This window comes from Lutra lutra, chromosome 5, assembly GCF_902655055.1.
Source record: "Lutra lutra chromosome 5, mLutLut1.2, whole genome shotgun sequence".
Classification (NCBI taxonomy): domain Eukaryota; kingdom Metazoa; phylum Chordata; class Mammalia; order Carnivora; family Mustelidae; genus Lutra; species Lutra lutra.
In genome coordinates, this window is record NC_062282.1 from 76,128,319 (window position 1) to 76,143,595 (window position 15,277).

The 15,277-nt window shown below is 47.2% G+C and overlaps 1 protein-coding gene across 2 annotated transcripts in view; it reads right to left on the minus strand.

Annotated features, from left to right (window-relative positions):
- Positions 1 to 15,277, minus strand: part of SPOCK1 (SPARC (osteonectin), cwcv and kazal like domains proteoglycan 1) — a 516,740-nt gene that overhangs the window by 150,086 nt on the left and 351,377 nt on the right. For both annotated transcript variants that reach the window (XM_047730551.1, XM_047730550.1), the window contains one exon: positions 2,518 to 2,632. In XM_047730551.1, the coding sequence (XP_047586507.1) occupies positions 2,518 to 2,632 (115 nt within the window). The remainder of the gene's footprint in view (positions 1 to 2,517; positions 2,633 to 15,277) is intronic.

Sequence of the window (15,277 nt, forward strand, 5' to 3'; positions counted from 1 at the left end):
CACTTTGCAGATGAAAATGCACAAATTCAGAAAGGTACAGTGACTTGCCAAGGTCACAGAGGAAGGAAGCAGTCAGCCTAGGAACAGAGCCCAGATTGGGCTCATTCCCAAATCCTTGCTCTTAATCACTATAACTCTGTGGCCATCAGGAGAGGTGGGAGATGAGGGTTACACTTGGAACCCAAGCAAACAAGTGGTGATGCTTCCCACGTGGACACACACCACTCACCCCCTAGACATGCCCAGTTTCTGCCTCCCCCTTTCACAGACTGGAGCGTAATGCTGACAATTACATGGCACTCCCAGAGGGGCTACATTCCAGGAGGAAACAGGCAAGAGACTATTCATGTTATACATCCATACACACACATACACAACCCGACGGCTGAAATCTGGAGCACTATCCCAAAAAGGGCATTTGGGTATTTGTGGCAAAAGAGTCTTCATCTCACCACCAGCAGAGAAGGAAGAAATCACGTGCAGCTGCAGAATCTAGTCTAGTTTTCTCAGAGTTCATATGCTTTATGAACATTTTCTAGTAATAACAACAACCAACTTTTTGTACATCCCGCCCCACAGTTAACTTGATTTTCCTTGAGAGTAATGTAGCGTGTAGCTTCAGTGGGTAACGCGAGTCCGGCACGTGGTAGGTACGTGATACCTTTCGGTTAAATGACAGAAAATGAACAAACAGACGAGGACAGGAAAAACGGAGAGGCCAATGTATGGCAGTCATGGGAAACATCAGCTTTGGGGTTGGACGGTCCTGGGTTTGAATCACGGCTGCCACTTTCTGGGTACCTAAGCCAATTGCTACTGCCTCTTTCTGTCTCACTTCTCTCGTCTTCAGAGCGGAGACAACAAATACCAACTTGACAAAATGGCTAGAAGAACTCAAAGTTCTTCTGAGCACCACGCCTGACACAGGGTAGGGGTTTGGGGATGAGATCTGCCTTTACTTCCAGGGAGAATGCTCCAGTCTGCAGGGAAGAGCAGAACCCATTATACCTCGCATCTCAGTCTTACAGAGACAAAGGATGACTGTTTTTAGGTGATCGTGGAGGCAGGGTGAGGAGCTGCGGGGACGAGCTCTGCAGAGACAGAAAGGGTGAGGGCTCAGCTCCTGGCGGTCTCTGTGCTGGACCGTGATAGGGCTTCCCGGGCAGTTCAGAGAAAGCCACTTAGAGAACTGAAGGAAGGAAATTAGAACCTGTCCCAAGAGGAGCAGCCAAAGGGACCAGCACTGCTTAGACTTCAAGAAGTGCAGGAAGGGACAGGACAGCCTACATGGTCCCAGGGGCAAAGTGGAATTAACGAGCAAAAGTGATAGGAGGTGCATTTTGGTGGGAATCAAGTCCCAGGAAGGCTGTGTTCCCCACCTGAGGTCATGGCAGAGCACACGGTCATATCCAAAACTGGTGGATGACTCCGAGGCCCATGACTATACTTCTCCACTGTATAGTAGTACAGGAAGAAGGGAGATGAGGCACTGAAATCACCTTTCTCCCACCTCCACCCACCCAACCCCACTGGTAAAAGAAGCCTTGCACGCACGCGTGTGTGTGCATGTGCGCGTGCATGTGCTGGTTCTTGCTTCGAATATTTCTGTAGGACTGAATGCACAAGTAGGCCAAATTCAAAGTTTCTCTCTGTCATCTACAAAAGCCTAAGCCCACTAGATGGACAAAGCCAGGAGAAGGCAAGAGGTAAAGGCTTTAATGATCCTAAAGGAGAGTGAGGAGACCTACCTCCCCCGGGCTGGGGAAGAAGGGAGACCAGGTGCTGCAGACTGAGAAAATAGTAAGACATGGAGGAATGGTGGTGCAGCGCGCCTGAGGAGGAAAGACCCAAACCCCAGCCTGACAAAGATGCCCACATCTATACGGGCATGAAAGCCGACAGCCCTCAGACCTTGAGAAACCTCAAAGGGTTACCACAGGAAGCAGGTCCGAGGTCACCAAAAGATAAAAGGCTCTGACTCTGTTTCCTTGGCTATAAGCATCCTGGATCTCTGGGGTCATTCTGGAAGGAGGAATGGTTCTCACAATGACCAAGAAGGGATTTTCTGTTCATCTGCTCAGATGTGGGCTCAGAGACATATAAAGTTGATTTAAAGCAAATACAGATATTGAAATTCTTTGCAAATCTGTGTTTGAGAATTGAGATTCATACCCAGCAGGACTACAGGCACCATACACCATATTAAAGGATGACAAGGGACACCCATGTGGCTCAGTTGGCTAAGTGTCTGCCTTTGGCTCAGGTCATAATCTTGGGGTCCTGGGATCAAGCCCCGCCTTGGGTTCCCTGCTCCGTGGGAAATCTGCTTCTCCCTCTCCCTCTGCCCCCAACTTGTGCTCTCTCTCTCTCTCTCTCATAAATAAACAAAATCTTTTTAAAAAGAAATAGCGACAGAAACATGTTCTCTCCTCCCCCCAACCACTACTGTCCCCCAGTCAGACACTGGGTACCCCCAGATCTGTCAACTGGAGTGGGCCTCCCAGCCCCCTGCCTTACCTGGGGAACAGGTGCTTGCGGCTGACACACAGGGCCGTCTGGTAGTCCTGGGTCACGCATACTTTGTGAGGGCTGCATTTCACCTTCAGGCAGGGGTCTTTGGATGGGTCCAGGGCTAAGGCAAAAAGAACAAGAAGAGGTGGGGGTTAGGACCTCCAGGGAAGTTTAATTTTTCTTTCTACTCAAATAAACAAGTGGGAAATAAACAGACCATGTGTTTGCACCCCATGCTATTTTCTTCAGCTGATGGGGATTGGAATGAATCCCCAAACCAGGGGGAATTCTGTATCTCTGCACATGCGCTTCTTCAACATCAGGGTAGTGATTCCTTTGTGCTTTGGGGAGTTTCAGCATCTCCATCTCAGGCAGGAATTACTTTAAAAATCCTAGAAGCTTACATGCTCCAAGGACCAAGAGCTACTTTTCCTTCTCTCGTTATTTGTCTGCAATTGCTTTTTATGACTTCACCCATGCCTACCTTTACTTATTCCCTGCAACTACAAAAGTCCTTGAGGACAGAGTTTTTTGGCCCCGGTTCCATCAACATGGACTGTGTGCATCCATGAGCTTATTTTAAATTTGGGGACAACTTCAGGATGTGCAAGACCGTTCTGTGCCACACAAAGTTCTGGTATAATAAGGAAGGGGACAAGGTGACACATAAATATTTATCGTGCAAGGCGGGAGGAGATAAGGGCCCTGCCGGGCATATAAAATGATAACAGAGCTCGAGAGAAAAATAGAGATCAATTTCTGGGACACGGATTAATGAAGCATTAGTATGTGAACTGGATATTGATGGAGGAGCAGGGTGGGGCGGCAGTCAAGGCATGAAGACCAATACACGCCAACACAGGGAGGCACATCTGGGCCACCGGCAAGACACTCCCCCCCAACTCCCCTGAAGAGTAAGTGTGGCCTGCACATGGGGCTGACAGGGGGAAGGGAGGGGATGTCGATTCAACCCAGGCAGTGGAGAGAGGGAGAAAGGGTCTCCCACAGCAGCAGTTCCTCGACCGCAAAGTCTCCCAGAACCGGCTGAGCAGCCGGCCCCAGGCTCATCCGTGCTCAGCAAGCTGAGGAACCCACGTTCCTCAGATGCTCAGAGCAGAGAAGAGGCCGTAGGGAATTCTCCGCAAAACAAAAACAATCGTACTATCTCCCAGCTCCAGGCCGAAAGCCTATTTAGGCAGTAAATCTTTCATAACTTCTCTCTGCAGCCAGAGGAGGGGATGTTGCCCCATGTCCTCCCCACACAGATAGGCGGTTATACCAATGGGCATCCCAAGCAGGGACAGAACACCTACCCAGAGAAATGCCATCATCCCCTCCACAGGCTGGGTCCCTTGGTGACCATGAAACCCTTGCGCTTAGAGAAGTCCTGTTTCCTCTTAGCCTGCACAGACTCCCAGTCTCAAGACCACCTCCCTCCAAAGGCCATGGCTTCGGGGTATGTCTCAGGGGATGGGAACCCACAAGACTCAAAGGCCTTTGTGCTGCGTGAACAGCTTGGGGAGGCTCGCTCCGCTGCAGCAGCCTCAGCTGCCGTCCACACTGGCAGGGTACATTGGTTTGGCCAGTCAAGTCAGCAACAAGACCCGGGTCCTGGCCCCCAGGGATTCATCGGCACAGCCTACTCCCCAAGGGACTGTCTGCCTGCCTGAAGCTTAGCAGAGGGAAATGAGCTGCAGGACAATAAAAGAGGCTAATTCAAGCCCAGGGACAGGGTGTTCACTTTGAACTCTTCAGCTAAGGGCTGCATCCGGCAGGCAAACGACGGGGCGGGGGCAGGTGGGGGGAGCCTGTGTCTGCTTGCAGAGTCCCCCGAGGCTGGGCCTTCTGGAAACTCACAGCAAAGTCTTCCCAGTCCTAGGTGGAATGCTCCTCGTCCTCAGGATGTCCACCTGAGAAGCCAGGAGGCTGGCACGGCCTCAGGCCACTGGCCTCCTCCTTGGGCAATGTCTCGCACCCCCAACCCTAGAGTGGCCGCCCCACCAACTCTGACCTGCTTTCCAAGACTCACGCAAAATTAAGCCCACCTGCAGAATGACTACGGGACAAGCACTGATGACCACCGTGCCAATCCTTTGCGGGGCCCTCCTCACCACAGGAGAAAGTCAGACATTAGGGAGCTCCAGGAACTCAGGGACGGGACCACAGGCAGCCCCCGCTGAGGTACCAGCTTCAGCATTTCCCTGACAGGGGCTCAGTGCTGCAGAACCCCGGGGATTTTCACTGGAGTGTGAGGCCAAGGTGGAAACCGACAGGGCGATGCATAGCAAAATCTGGAGTACTGTAGGACCCGCTTCAGGGCCAGACCCGGGGTTCTCTTTCTCTCTGCAGGCAACTCCACAAACATCCACGTCCACACTGCGGCCCAGATGACCTCCATGGATGGTGCCATCTCAGAGCGACTGGGTGAGCTGCACTGAGTACGGAAGAGCAGGCTCCAGGCCCCGTATTTCCGAGTCTGAATGCCAGCTCTGTGGCTCCCCCGTGCCTCAGTTTCCCTTCTACACGGGGTGGATAATGCCATCTGTTGTTGTTTGGGTTGTCAGGAGGAGTCCACGAGTTCATATTTGTGAGTATGTAAAACGGACCTTGTCTAGGTTACACCACTTGTAGGTGTTTGCTCCTTTTTTGAGCATTGTGTCCGCAGAATGAGTAAGACGACTTCGTACTAACAAGGATAGCTTGACACTTACCCACGGCTTTAGACATGTGGGCCATGAACCAAGCCCTCTAACTGGATTACCATGTGTAATTCTCGAAACCACCCAAAGAGGCGGCTGCTGGTAATGTGCCCATTTTACAAACGAAGGTCTTAAAGAGGAGTCACGGATGAGCGTTGCAGAGGGAATGTCACACCCGACCAGCTGACTCCAGAACACAAACATCTCACCTTCAGAGGCCAGCAGGGTGAGAATCACCTAGGATCTCCCGTGAGGACTTAACCTTGGGGCCACACCTCACACCAAGTAGAGAGCCCGAGTGCACCAGGTTCTTGGGAGGCCCTCAGGGCAGAAAGAGGCTCAAGGGTCTAACTCAAGGACAGCTAGGGAATCTGGTATGCCCAGGCCCGGAACCAGGGCTTCCTGGGGAAGATGAGGTGTCCGGCCCTGGGCAACTGCACTCTCTGTCTGCTGCCTCTGAAGGCGGCAACCGTCCAGCTAACAACACAGACCACTGATTTGGCCAGTTTTCTTTCTGCAGCCTTGGCACATGGCAAACAACTATAAATCACCACTCCTCTAATTCATGAAGCCGGCATTTCTTCAAAACAAACAACCCAAAATCCAACCATAAAGACTACTCAATGAAAACCAGTCCCTTAACTCCATACACATACTTAACAATTTGCATACAGAAATAAAGTCTGCTAAAAATTAATTACCAGGGTCTGAATACTTCAAACATGTATGTGAATTATTTTGAGTAAATGAACTTTGCAGAACAACAAAACAGTAATAAATCAAGCTGTCGGTGTTCATTTTAATCACCACGGTGCATTTTGTGTCTGAAAAACAGGAACGCTGAGATTAAGAGGGGATGAGGATGATGAAGGGAGTGTGTCATCTGCCTTTAAACGCAGCCTCCCAGCTGAGCTTTTCTGAGGAACCCCAGCATCTGAGGTGACACCGGAGAGCAGCCGACAGCCGCAGTGGACAGGGCTATGTGGCTCCACTTTGTAAAGGGAACGATAACAGATCAGAATAGTAAGTGGCATTTGAGAGGCCCATTAATAAGGGGCACGGAAATTTCTCAAGGAAAGAGGCAGGGAGAGAGAGCTGAGGTTAGTGATAACCGGGAGCAGGCCTAGAAGCTTCCTTGTCAAGGGGCTAATGATTTCAGGAGCCTGTGTTCCAAGTTTCTCCCTCTCCCACCACAGGCTTGACAACAGGACGTAGCACTGCCCACAGGATGGCAGAGTCCTGGATCGCCTGCCCCAGTCCCGCTCCCCTCAGGATTTCTGAGGCCCACACGAGGCCAGTGTCCCTGACCCAGAGTGCTCCCCCACAAGTGCTCCGTGTCCTCTCTCCTGCCCATTTCCCAACACCAATCAAAGGTCAGCTGGCACAGAACACATGCCCGATTAATTTGTTTCATAATTTTTACAGAAATTGTTTTCTAAGAAGAAAAGAGGAACAAATTAATTTCAAGAGAGATGTAGTAAGCTGGAAAACACTGAATTTGAAAGCAAGTTCATTATAGGCTTCATGTCTTTTTTTTTTTTTTTAACTCATTTTCATTTTTAAGCTTAGGGCTTGGTCTCAATTAAGGTTGTGATATTTTAATTATCTTAATTGTTTCTAAACTTGTTTTCCAGTTCGAGTTACTTTTTAATTAGCTACATTGATTTTGAAAATCCAGAACCAAGCCTTTTTGCTGTCTGAGGGCATATCCCATAAGCTCACAGACAGAGGCCCAGAACCCCCGTGAAAGTGGAGCGGGAGACCCCCTCAGAGCTGCTGAAAGGAGGGCATGTTCCATCTTGTTCATTGGCCAGAGAATCCCTGAGAAGTACCTGGGGCACTGACACACACGTGCATCTATTCCATTAACACCCACAGAGTCTCTGCTCTGTGCGGGCTGGAGGCTGGCACCTCCAGAGGGAGTAGGACCACATTCCTGCCGCAAGGGCTTCGCAGTCTCAGGGAGGCCAGCAACAGGAGGCGAAGTTCCGTGTGGTACGGGAGAGGTGCAGGACCTCACCTGGACCTTCGGCGAGTGAGACTTCCTTGACAGACAGCCATCTATGGAAAATGGGCTCAAGCCCGGCGATAGGATGAAAAAGAACATTCTAGGTAGGAGGCGCCTTTCTTCGCCAGAGAGATCAAGGCCAGTCTGGGGAACGGAAGTGTTTCGTTGGGCTCCTGACGGGCTGGAGCAGGGCTGGGAGATGACACAACAGGAGAGAGTGGCAGCATCACCATGAAGCGCCTTGAGAGCACAGGGAGGACTCCAGAGGACCGCGGCCCTACAAGTGTTACAGGGAGATGCAAACGGCAGAACCCAGCCTCCCACACTGACGTGAGTGGAGAGAGGGTACACCCGTTTCAGCCCAAGTAGCCCTTTGTCAAGAAGAGACAAGCTGCATACTTTGGGCCTCCAAAGAAGGGGTCTCAGGGTGGAGGTCTCTGTGGCCACCTCTTAGAGCCCTCTTTCCTCCTGTGAGGAACCTCTGGGGACTCGAAGCCACACAGGATCCTGGGAGGCAACAAGCCTACCCGCTGAGTCAAACGAGCTAAGACATCATCTCAAACAGCCATATGAACTTGTGGTCCATGTCAGTAACTTGAGGTCCATGTCAGTACAGACAAGAGGCCACTCAATTTACAAAAAGTTGACAAATTAATGAATGTTTGTTGTCTCCTCGTTGCTTTTAAGGCTGCTCTCTGCCTGAATCACGCGCAACCGCGGTTCATCTGAAGAGCAGACGCTCCCAGTGATTCATTAGGAGTGACTTAATGGATGGATGACAAAGAAATGACTCCAAACTGCGAAAACCTCGTCAAGCTAAGATGCCAAACATTTATTACAGCTTGTCTGTCCCCATGGTAACCTGTGCCAGCATCTCGCTTCCCCTCTGCTCTACGGAGGGGCTTGTTCACTGGCTGACGGCAGAGCCTCACAGAATACAAAAGAGAAGATTCTGCCGGAACCAGACAAGAATGGCCATTGGGAAGACCTCTGTCACTGGTTTCAGTTTTCCCTGCAAGGCACCGGCCATGTTCATCAGAGGCTGAACCAAGGGGCCCACGGGCTATGCGGCTAAGTCAGCCAGGCAGCTGAGTGGTAGAGACGGGTGACTCTGTGTGCCCAAGATGGTGGAATGGCAGTGGGTGGGGACAGGGATGGATTAGGACAAAGGGGCAAAAGATAAAAAGCTGCATCTGACCAAAAGCACCCCTCCTGAGAAGAGAGATTTTCTTTCCCCTCCAAACTGAGAAGCTGAGAACAACTCTTCTTTGTGTTAAAACTAAAAGCATCCTCTCTCTTACACTCTGTGTATGTGTATGTGTGTGTGTGGTGGGTGGTAGGGGCTAGGGTGGTATAAGCTGGTAACAGCCTTTTTTGGAGGGATTGGCAATTAATCTGCCACGTCCCTAAATGCTAACAATTGTTAAATACAGGTGGATGGGCAGTATATTACTCCCTCAACTTTTTGGTACATATGAAAATTCTAGAATTTAAAGGCAAGGAGAGAGAAAAAGAAATATCCTATGAGCCAGCAAGTCAGCATGTTAGGCAAACATGTACATCTTAACGGTCTACGGTAAGGGAAACTCAACAACCTGAATGTCCATCTCCTTTACCCGGCTTGGGTACCTTAACAAAATACCACAGCCTGGGTGACTTGGACAACAGACTTTGATTTCTCACAGTTCTCGGGGCAGGAGAATCTGAGATCAAGCTGCCATCAGGGTCAGGCTCTTGTGAGAGCTCTCTTCCCTGTCTTCCGGATAGATGGGCACCTTCTCATTCTGTCTTTATGGCCTTTTCTCAGGGCACACAGAGAGCAACTCAAAGACACCTATGCTAGAGGACTGGGCCCTACCCTGATGATCTTATTTAACCTTCTTTAGGTCTTTAGAGGATCCTCCCCTCCAAATACAGCCGTCAGAGGGTTAAGGCTTCAACATACAAAACATTCAGTCCATATCACCATCTATAGGGAAACAGCTACCTCAATTACAAGACATGCCTTCATGAAATCTTGCCCAGATATTATAAAAGAGGAAGTAGATCAGTACATACTAATACAGGTAGATGTTTATAACAAATTAAGTGAAAAAGCATGTTAAAATATTTGAAATGGCAGAGTAATTTCCCAACATTGTATGGCTAATAAATAGCAAAGCCAGTACTCAAAAACCCGGTCTGTCTGCTTCTAAGGGAGATCTCTTTCCCTCTGCTCTCCTGCCTAAGAAGTCCCTCTGCCCACGAAGTCCTAGCCTCCACCCACTCACAGAGCAGAACTCTCCGTTTCTCCACTGGCCTCTCCCTCCTGGGGCTCTCCCTGTAATAATCTGTGAATGAATTTAGACTCCCTATGCCCCGGGGCCAACACCACTGCTATAGCCTGTCACTGACGGGTTTATAAACACCACCTGCAAAAAAAGCAGTCTCCTGGTTCTCGGAGAATTGTGCTGACAGCAAGGCAACAATGAAGTCAGGACCATCGCTGGGAGCAAGAACAAGTATCCAGCCCTATGAGAATTTGCAATTGCCTCCCAGGTGTAAAAGTTAAGGATGCCCCACGCCTGGCTAAAAAGGGCTTTCTCCACCTTTCAGGTCTTGTGCAAAATGAGACATTATAAGCAACCACTGATAAGTGCGACACAGCTGTTGTACAAGTTCTGATCACTAGAAAAGAATGCATTAAGAGAAGTCTACTAGAGCAGCAGTGGAAATAGGCTACAGAGAATCACAAGCCACAGAATTCTAGGAGCCTGGCCAGCCAATCCCCCCTTCTCAAAGCTCTCATCCTATACCTTCCTCTGCTCCCCAGCTGCTCTGGGATGGTAAAGACAAGGACCCTCACTGTGTTTCTGCCAAAAAACTGATCTCCCTATGAAATGGGATGGGGAAAAGGAGGATAAAGGGGAGCAGATGGGAGAACTAAGTGGAAAGAAAGGGAAAGAGAGAACATTTTATGACATAATACAGTATCCATTTAGGGGACTGACAATAGTGACAGTGACATCTACCAACTTGTAGAATAATGTACTATTATTCTACGTAACCAATGAAGACATGGAGGCAGAGATTAGTTCATATCTCTTTACCAACGAGGAAACTGACACCAAATGGTAAGTAACCTGTCTCTGGTTCACACAGCTGGTTATATCTGGGCTTGAAACTACAGGAGTCTCACGCCAAGGCCAATGCCCAGAGCCACTAGGCCACTCATGTGACAGGGATAACGGTGACAACTACAGTACCAAGCAGCAGTATGTTGAATCCCTCTGTCCCCCTCGCCCAAAAATCATTCGTCCCTGGGATCTCCCACTAAGAATTTCTTACTATGAAGAAAACGTTGTACTATCAGAAGGCAAAGCCAGAATGTTGGACATTTGAGTAAGCTGACAGCACTTTGACAATGAATATGAGAGTCAAAGTTTCTTTTCAAGGTGCTACTCATGCCCAGAGAACTTAACATTCTTTCTGGCTTAAAAAACAATACGGACCAGGTGAGCCTTGTGGTTCCTTCTGTGAGGTATTCTATGAAGCCAATCTATAGCCCACATCACTGATGAGGAGATGCACGACCCCTTGAGCAACATGGTTTGGGATGACCAGCTCAAGCAACAGGACCTGCACACGACCTCAGTTCTCTGTGGAGGGACAAGACACCATCTACAGAGAAGTCTTAACCTTGCCATCCATCAGAATGGCCAGAATGCATTAACATGTTTTAACAGTAAAGGTCCTTGGGTATTACCTCATGGTAATTGGCAGAAATTGTTCAGAGAACATTTATGAAGAAAGGAGAGAGAATTATTGAAAATATCCAAGACCAGTTCTATAACCTAGGAAAATAAGAATACAGAAAAAGCACAATAAAAAGTATTACCAAGAAAGGGTATACTTAAAAGAGTCTTGTAGCTCATTAAGTCTATGTTTTTATTTTTTTTAAGATTTTATTTATTTATTTGACAGAGATCACAAGTAGGCAGAGAGGCAGGCAGAGAGAGAGAGGAGGAAGCAGGCTCCCTGCTGAGCAGAGAACCCGATGTGGGGCTCGATCCCAGGACCCTGGGATCATGACCTGAGCTTAAGGCAGAGGCTTTAACCCACTGAGCCACCCAGGCACCCCTGTACCTCTACTTTTTAATACCAGTAAAATTCCTATAAAACATGAAGGTTTTCACAAAGAACGAACTCCTTTGTGCTGGTGAACATGGCTCTGTCATGATTCAGCAGTCCTAACAGTTGACCATGTAAGAATAGGGAAATACAGAAACTCCACAAATTAAAAAAAAAAAAAAAAATAGTCCTTCCAGAAGAAGAGCACCTACAGATTTGGATCAAAGAGGTGAGGGGTTTAAGAGGAGAGGCACAACTATGCCACTTCCTGCCTATGTGGTCCAATTGGGTCACTCTTTAGGATTCAAATGCAGATGAAGCGATCTACTTCACTTGGGTATTGTGAGGATCTGATGCCTGAAGGTTGCCCAGCACAAGGCCCGCCACATGGCGCGTGTTCAGTTACCCTCACCGCTCTTTTAGCTCGCTCTTCAAATATGGAAAGTGTATATATACGGAGAGCAAGGAACCCTACACACTTCAGAGACACAAGATACCAGGGCAGTCAAAAACTGGGCAGAAGACATGAAGAGACATTTCTCCAAAGAAGACATCCAGATGGCCAACAGACACACGAAAAGATGCTCAACCTCACTCGGCATCAGGGAAATGCAAATCAAAACCACAGTGAGATACCAACTCACACCTGTGAGATGGCTAAAATAAAAAACACAAGAAAAAAATGCTAGCGAGGATGTGGAGAAAAATGAACCTTCTTGCACTGTTGGTGGGAATGCAAGCTGGTACAGCAACTCTGGAAAACAGTATGGAGCTTCCTCAAAAAATTAAAAATAGAACTACCCTATCATTCAATAAGATATCATTCAAATATCTAAATATTTATTCAACAAATATTTAGATATTTATCCCCAAAACACAAAAACACTAATTCAAAGGTATACATCCAGCCCTATGTTTATTGCAGCATTATTTACAATAGCCAAACCATGGAAGCGGCCCAAGTGTCCACTGAGAGATGAATGGATAAAGATGCGGTATGCACATACAATGAAATATTATTCAGTCATAGGAAATAATAAAGAGTTGCCATTTGCAAAAACATGGATGGAGCTAGAGAAGAAACAGTAGAGGTCAGAGAAAGACAAATACCATACGATCTCATCCACACGTGGAATTCAAGAGACAAAACAAAGGAACAAAGAAAAAATAAAAGAAAGAGTGAAACTAAGAAATAAGAGTCTTAACTATAGAGAACAGACGGATGTTTACCAGAGGGGAAGTGGGAGGCAGGATGGGTAAAATGGGTGATGAGGATTAAAGAGTACACTTATCGTGATGAGAAATAAATTGAGCTAAAGTTAATTAAATTTAATTTAATTTTAAAAAGATCCTGGAGCTACAGTGCTTTTCAGTCCTTCCAATTTCAAATGGAAGACCTCCTTGTACAAAGAGAAACTTCAACATTTCTCGTTGATCATTAGACTCGGGGTCTCCTTTATCCAGAAAACGTGTGCTGAGGAACCAGACCCATACCACTGCTGGACCCACCATATGACAACTAAGGAGTTCATGCATCTCTAGCAGAGCTGTGTTCTGCCTTGTCTCATCTCAGAGATGATTAGGTCTGGGAGTGAAGAACGAAAACCTTTTTTTTTTTTTTTTGCTCAAAATTACCTGCAGTAAGTACAAACAAAGCCTTGTCAACAAACCTACATGGTCACAGTCTTTGTTCTGTTTGTTTTGAGAGAAGGTATTTTGGGCTTTGAAAAGTCTCTATTGGAAAGTCATGGAATTTGAGTCTTAAGGTATTCTGAGGCCTACATTCAGGCACCACCAATTAAATGTTGGCAGGGGGCACAACAACTAAGGATGAAGAATCTGGCAAATACTGTTGATCCAAGCAGACAAGGGCACGAGTGCAGAGAACATGAGGTGTGATGGGTACAAATGGGCAGCAGGGTTTAGCAAGGAAGGCTTTGTGCCCAAGTTTTGTGCCTTCCAATCCTTAGCCAGAAGCTGTCCATCTGACTGCTTCTGCCTTGTCTTATAAAGCTTGTCATGGACAGATGTTAACTGAAACCAGAACAATAAAGTCTGCAGGGAAATACTGCCCCAAATTAGACACGGGGACGTTCAAAGGACCTCTAGGAGCCTGAGATGAGGCAGTCACTTCTGTAATGTGGCATCATGAGAAGCAGAACCTCAGCCCAGAGCTCTAGTGAGGCAGTGTGACGCTCACTCACCGGCCACCTCCCTTATAAGTCCAAAAATCAGTACGAGAAGGCAAAACAGTCCCATGCCCTATGTGTCTATTACAGCCCCGTCTCCTTTTCCTGTTTTCCAAAATCTAACCTAGTTCTTGCTTCTCAGACTAGAGCAAGCCAAGGAGAATGAAAATCTATAGTGAATATCCCTGCAGCATCTATTTTCCTAGGGGGGTAAGCAATTTAAAACTTTTTTTTTTTTAGATTTTTATTTATTTATTTGACACACAGAGAGAGATCACAGGTAAGCAGAGCAGCAGACAGAGAGAGAGGGGGAAGAAGGCTCCCCTCTGAGCAGAGAGCCCGATGTGGGGTTCAATCCCAGGACCCTGAGATCATGATCTGAGCCGAAGGCAGAGGCTTAACCCACTGAGCCACCCAGGTGCCCCTAAAACTTTTTTTTAAAGTATTAAGGCAATCACCAGTCTACTAGAGAACACAATACAAACTTCATTTAAATTTGTATAACGAGACTCCAGAATTGTATGTGCTCTCAGTAGGTTCTGTCCCCTGAACCTCATGAAGATGCTTGTTCTAGCCTGTCCTCAGAGGGTCTCTGGTAGAAAAGTTTCAGAAGTGTTGAAAGTGTTCACCAAGTTTAAAAGGTCCTAAGAATGAAGCGGAGATCTCTCCAGGGTACTGATATCTATGATGGAAAATCAATAGCAGGAAAAGTACATTCAAAGAACTTTCATAAGTAAATTCTTCACTCTTGCAGGACCAGCTGAAGCTCGTGAATCAAAACTGTATCCCACCCTGGAACAGACTCCCCAGGCATCTGTTCCCAGGGATCTCAGTCCCACCAGTGAAAGGCCCCAGGATTTTTCAGAGAACCGATCCTGCATAATCCAAAGCTTTTCTGAGAGCCTTCAATGTGCCAAGCACTGGGTGAGGTTTACAAAAGAGTTACAAAGCATTTGTGGCTCCCTAGGTATGAATATCAAAATTAAAGCTTTTATGACTTTCATCCCTCCCACTGTTAATTTTTTAGAAACACTTGGCTCCGGCTTTATAAATGGGTAATCAGAGACTACACATTTCCAAGTCCTTTCTTTCTCCAATTAGGGCAGATTCATTTCTGCTTCCGTGGCATGGTTCCCAAGGCTATTAAATTCCATTCCTTAACTGATAACATTGAAGCAGTCATGGCAAAGTTAGTGCTGATTGGAACAGGGATTTCTTTGGGCACCTTCTAAGCTATTAGAGAGCACTTCAAACTGAGAGAAGAATGGCTGTATCTCCCAATGCAGGATTCAGTAATCTGTATCATTTAAGTCTTGCGTATTCTTGTTCCTTTGTTTTTGTGTCCCACCGTATTCAATCATTGCTAAAATACTTTCCATGCGCATCCAAATCAGCTAAGCAAGTTAGTTTCAACCTGGCCTACAACCAGCTCTCTTGTCTGCCTTTCTCTTCACCAGTGTGTCCCTCAATGGCCAATTACCTCCCTTCCATTACTCTAAGATAAAGACTATACTGCTAATATAAAACATAAATCAGGTCTTAACTGCACATAGAAGACAGATTCAACAATAAATAATGAAAAAGCACCTGTGAGGTTTCCTAAGACAAACATGGAATAAACACAAGGAGTAAAATCTTTCATTTTCATTCTTTAGCAATAAATGCTGAGTACCCAGCAGGTAAAACAGAGCAGAGAGATAATCATCTTTGGATACTAGAATGGCTGCAACGTTTCTTTCACTAAAGGAGTGAGAATAATG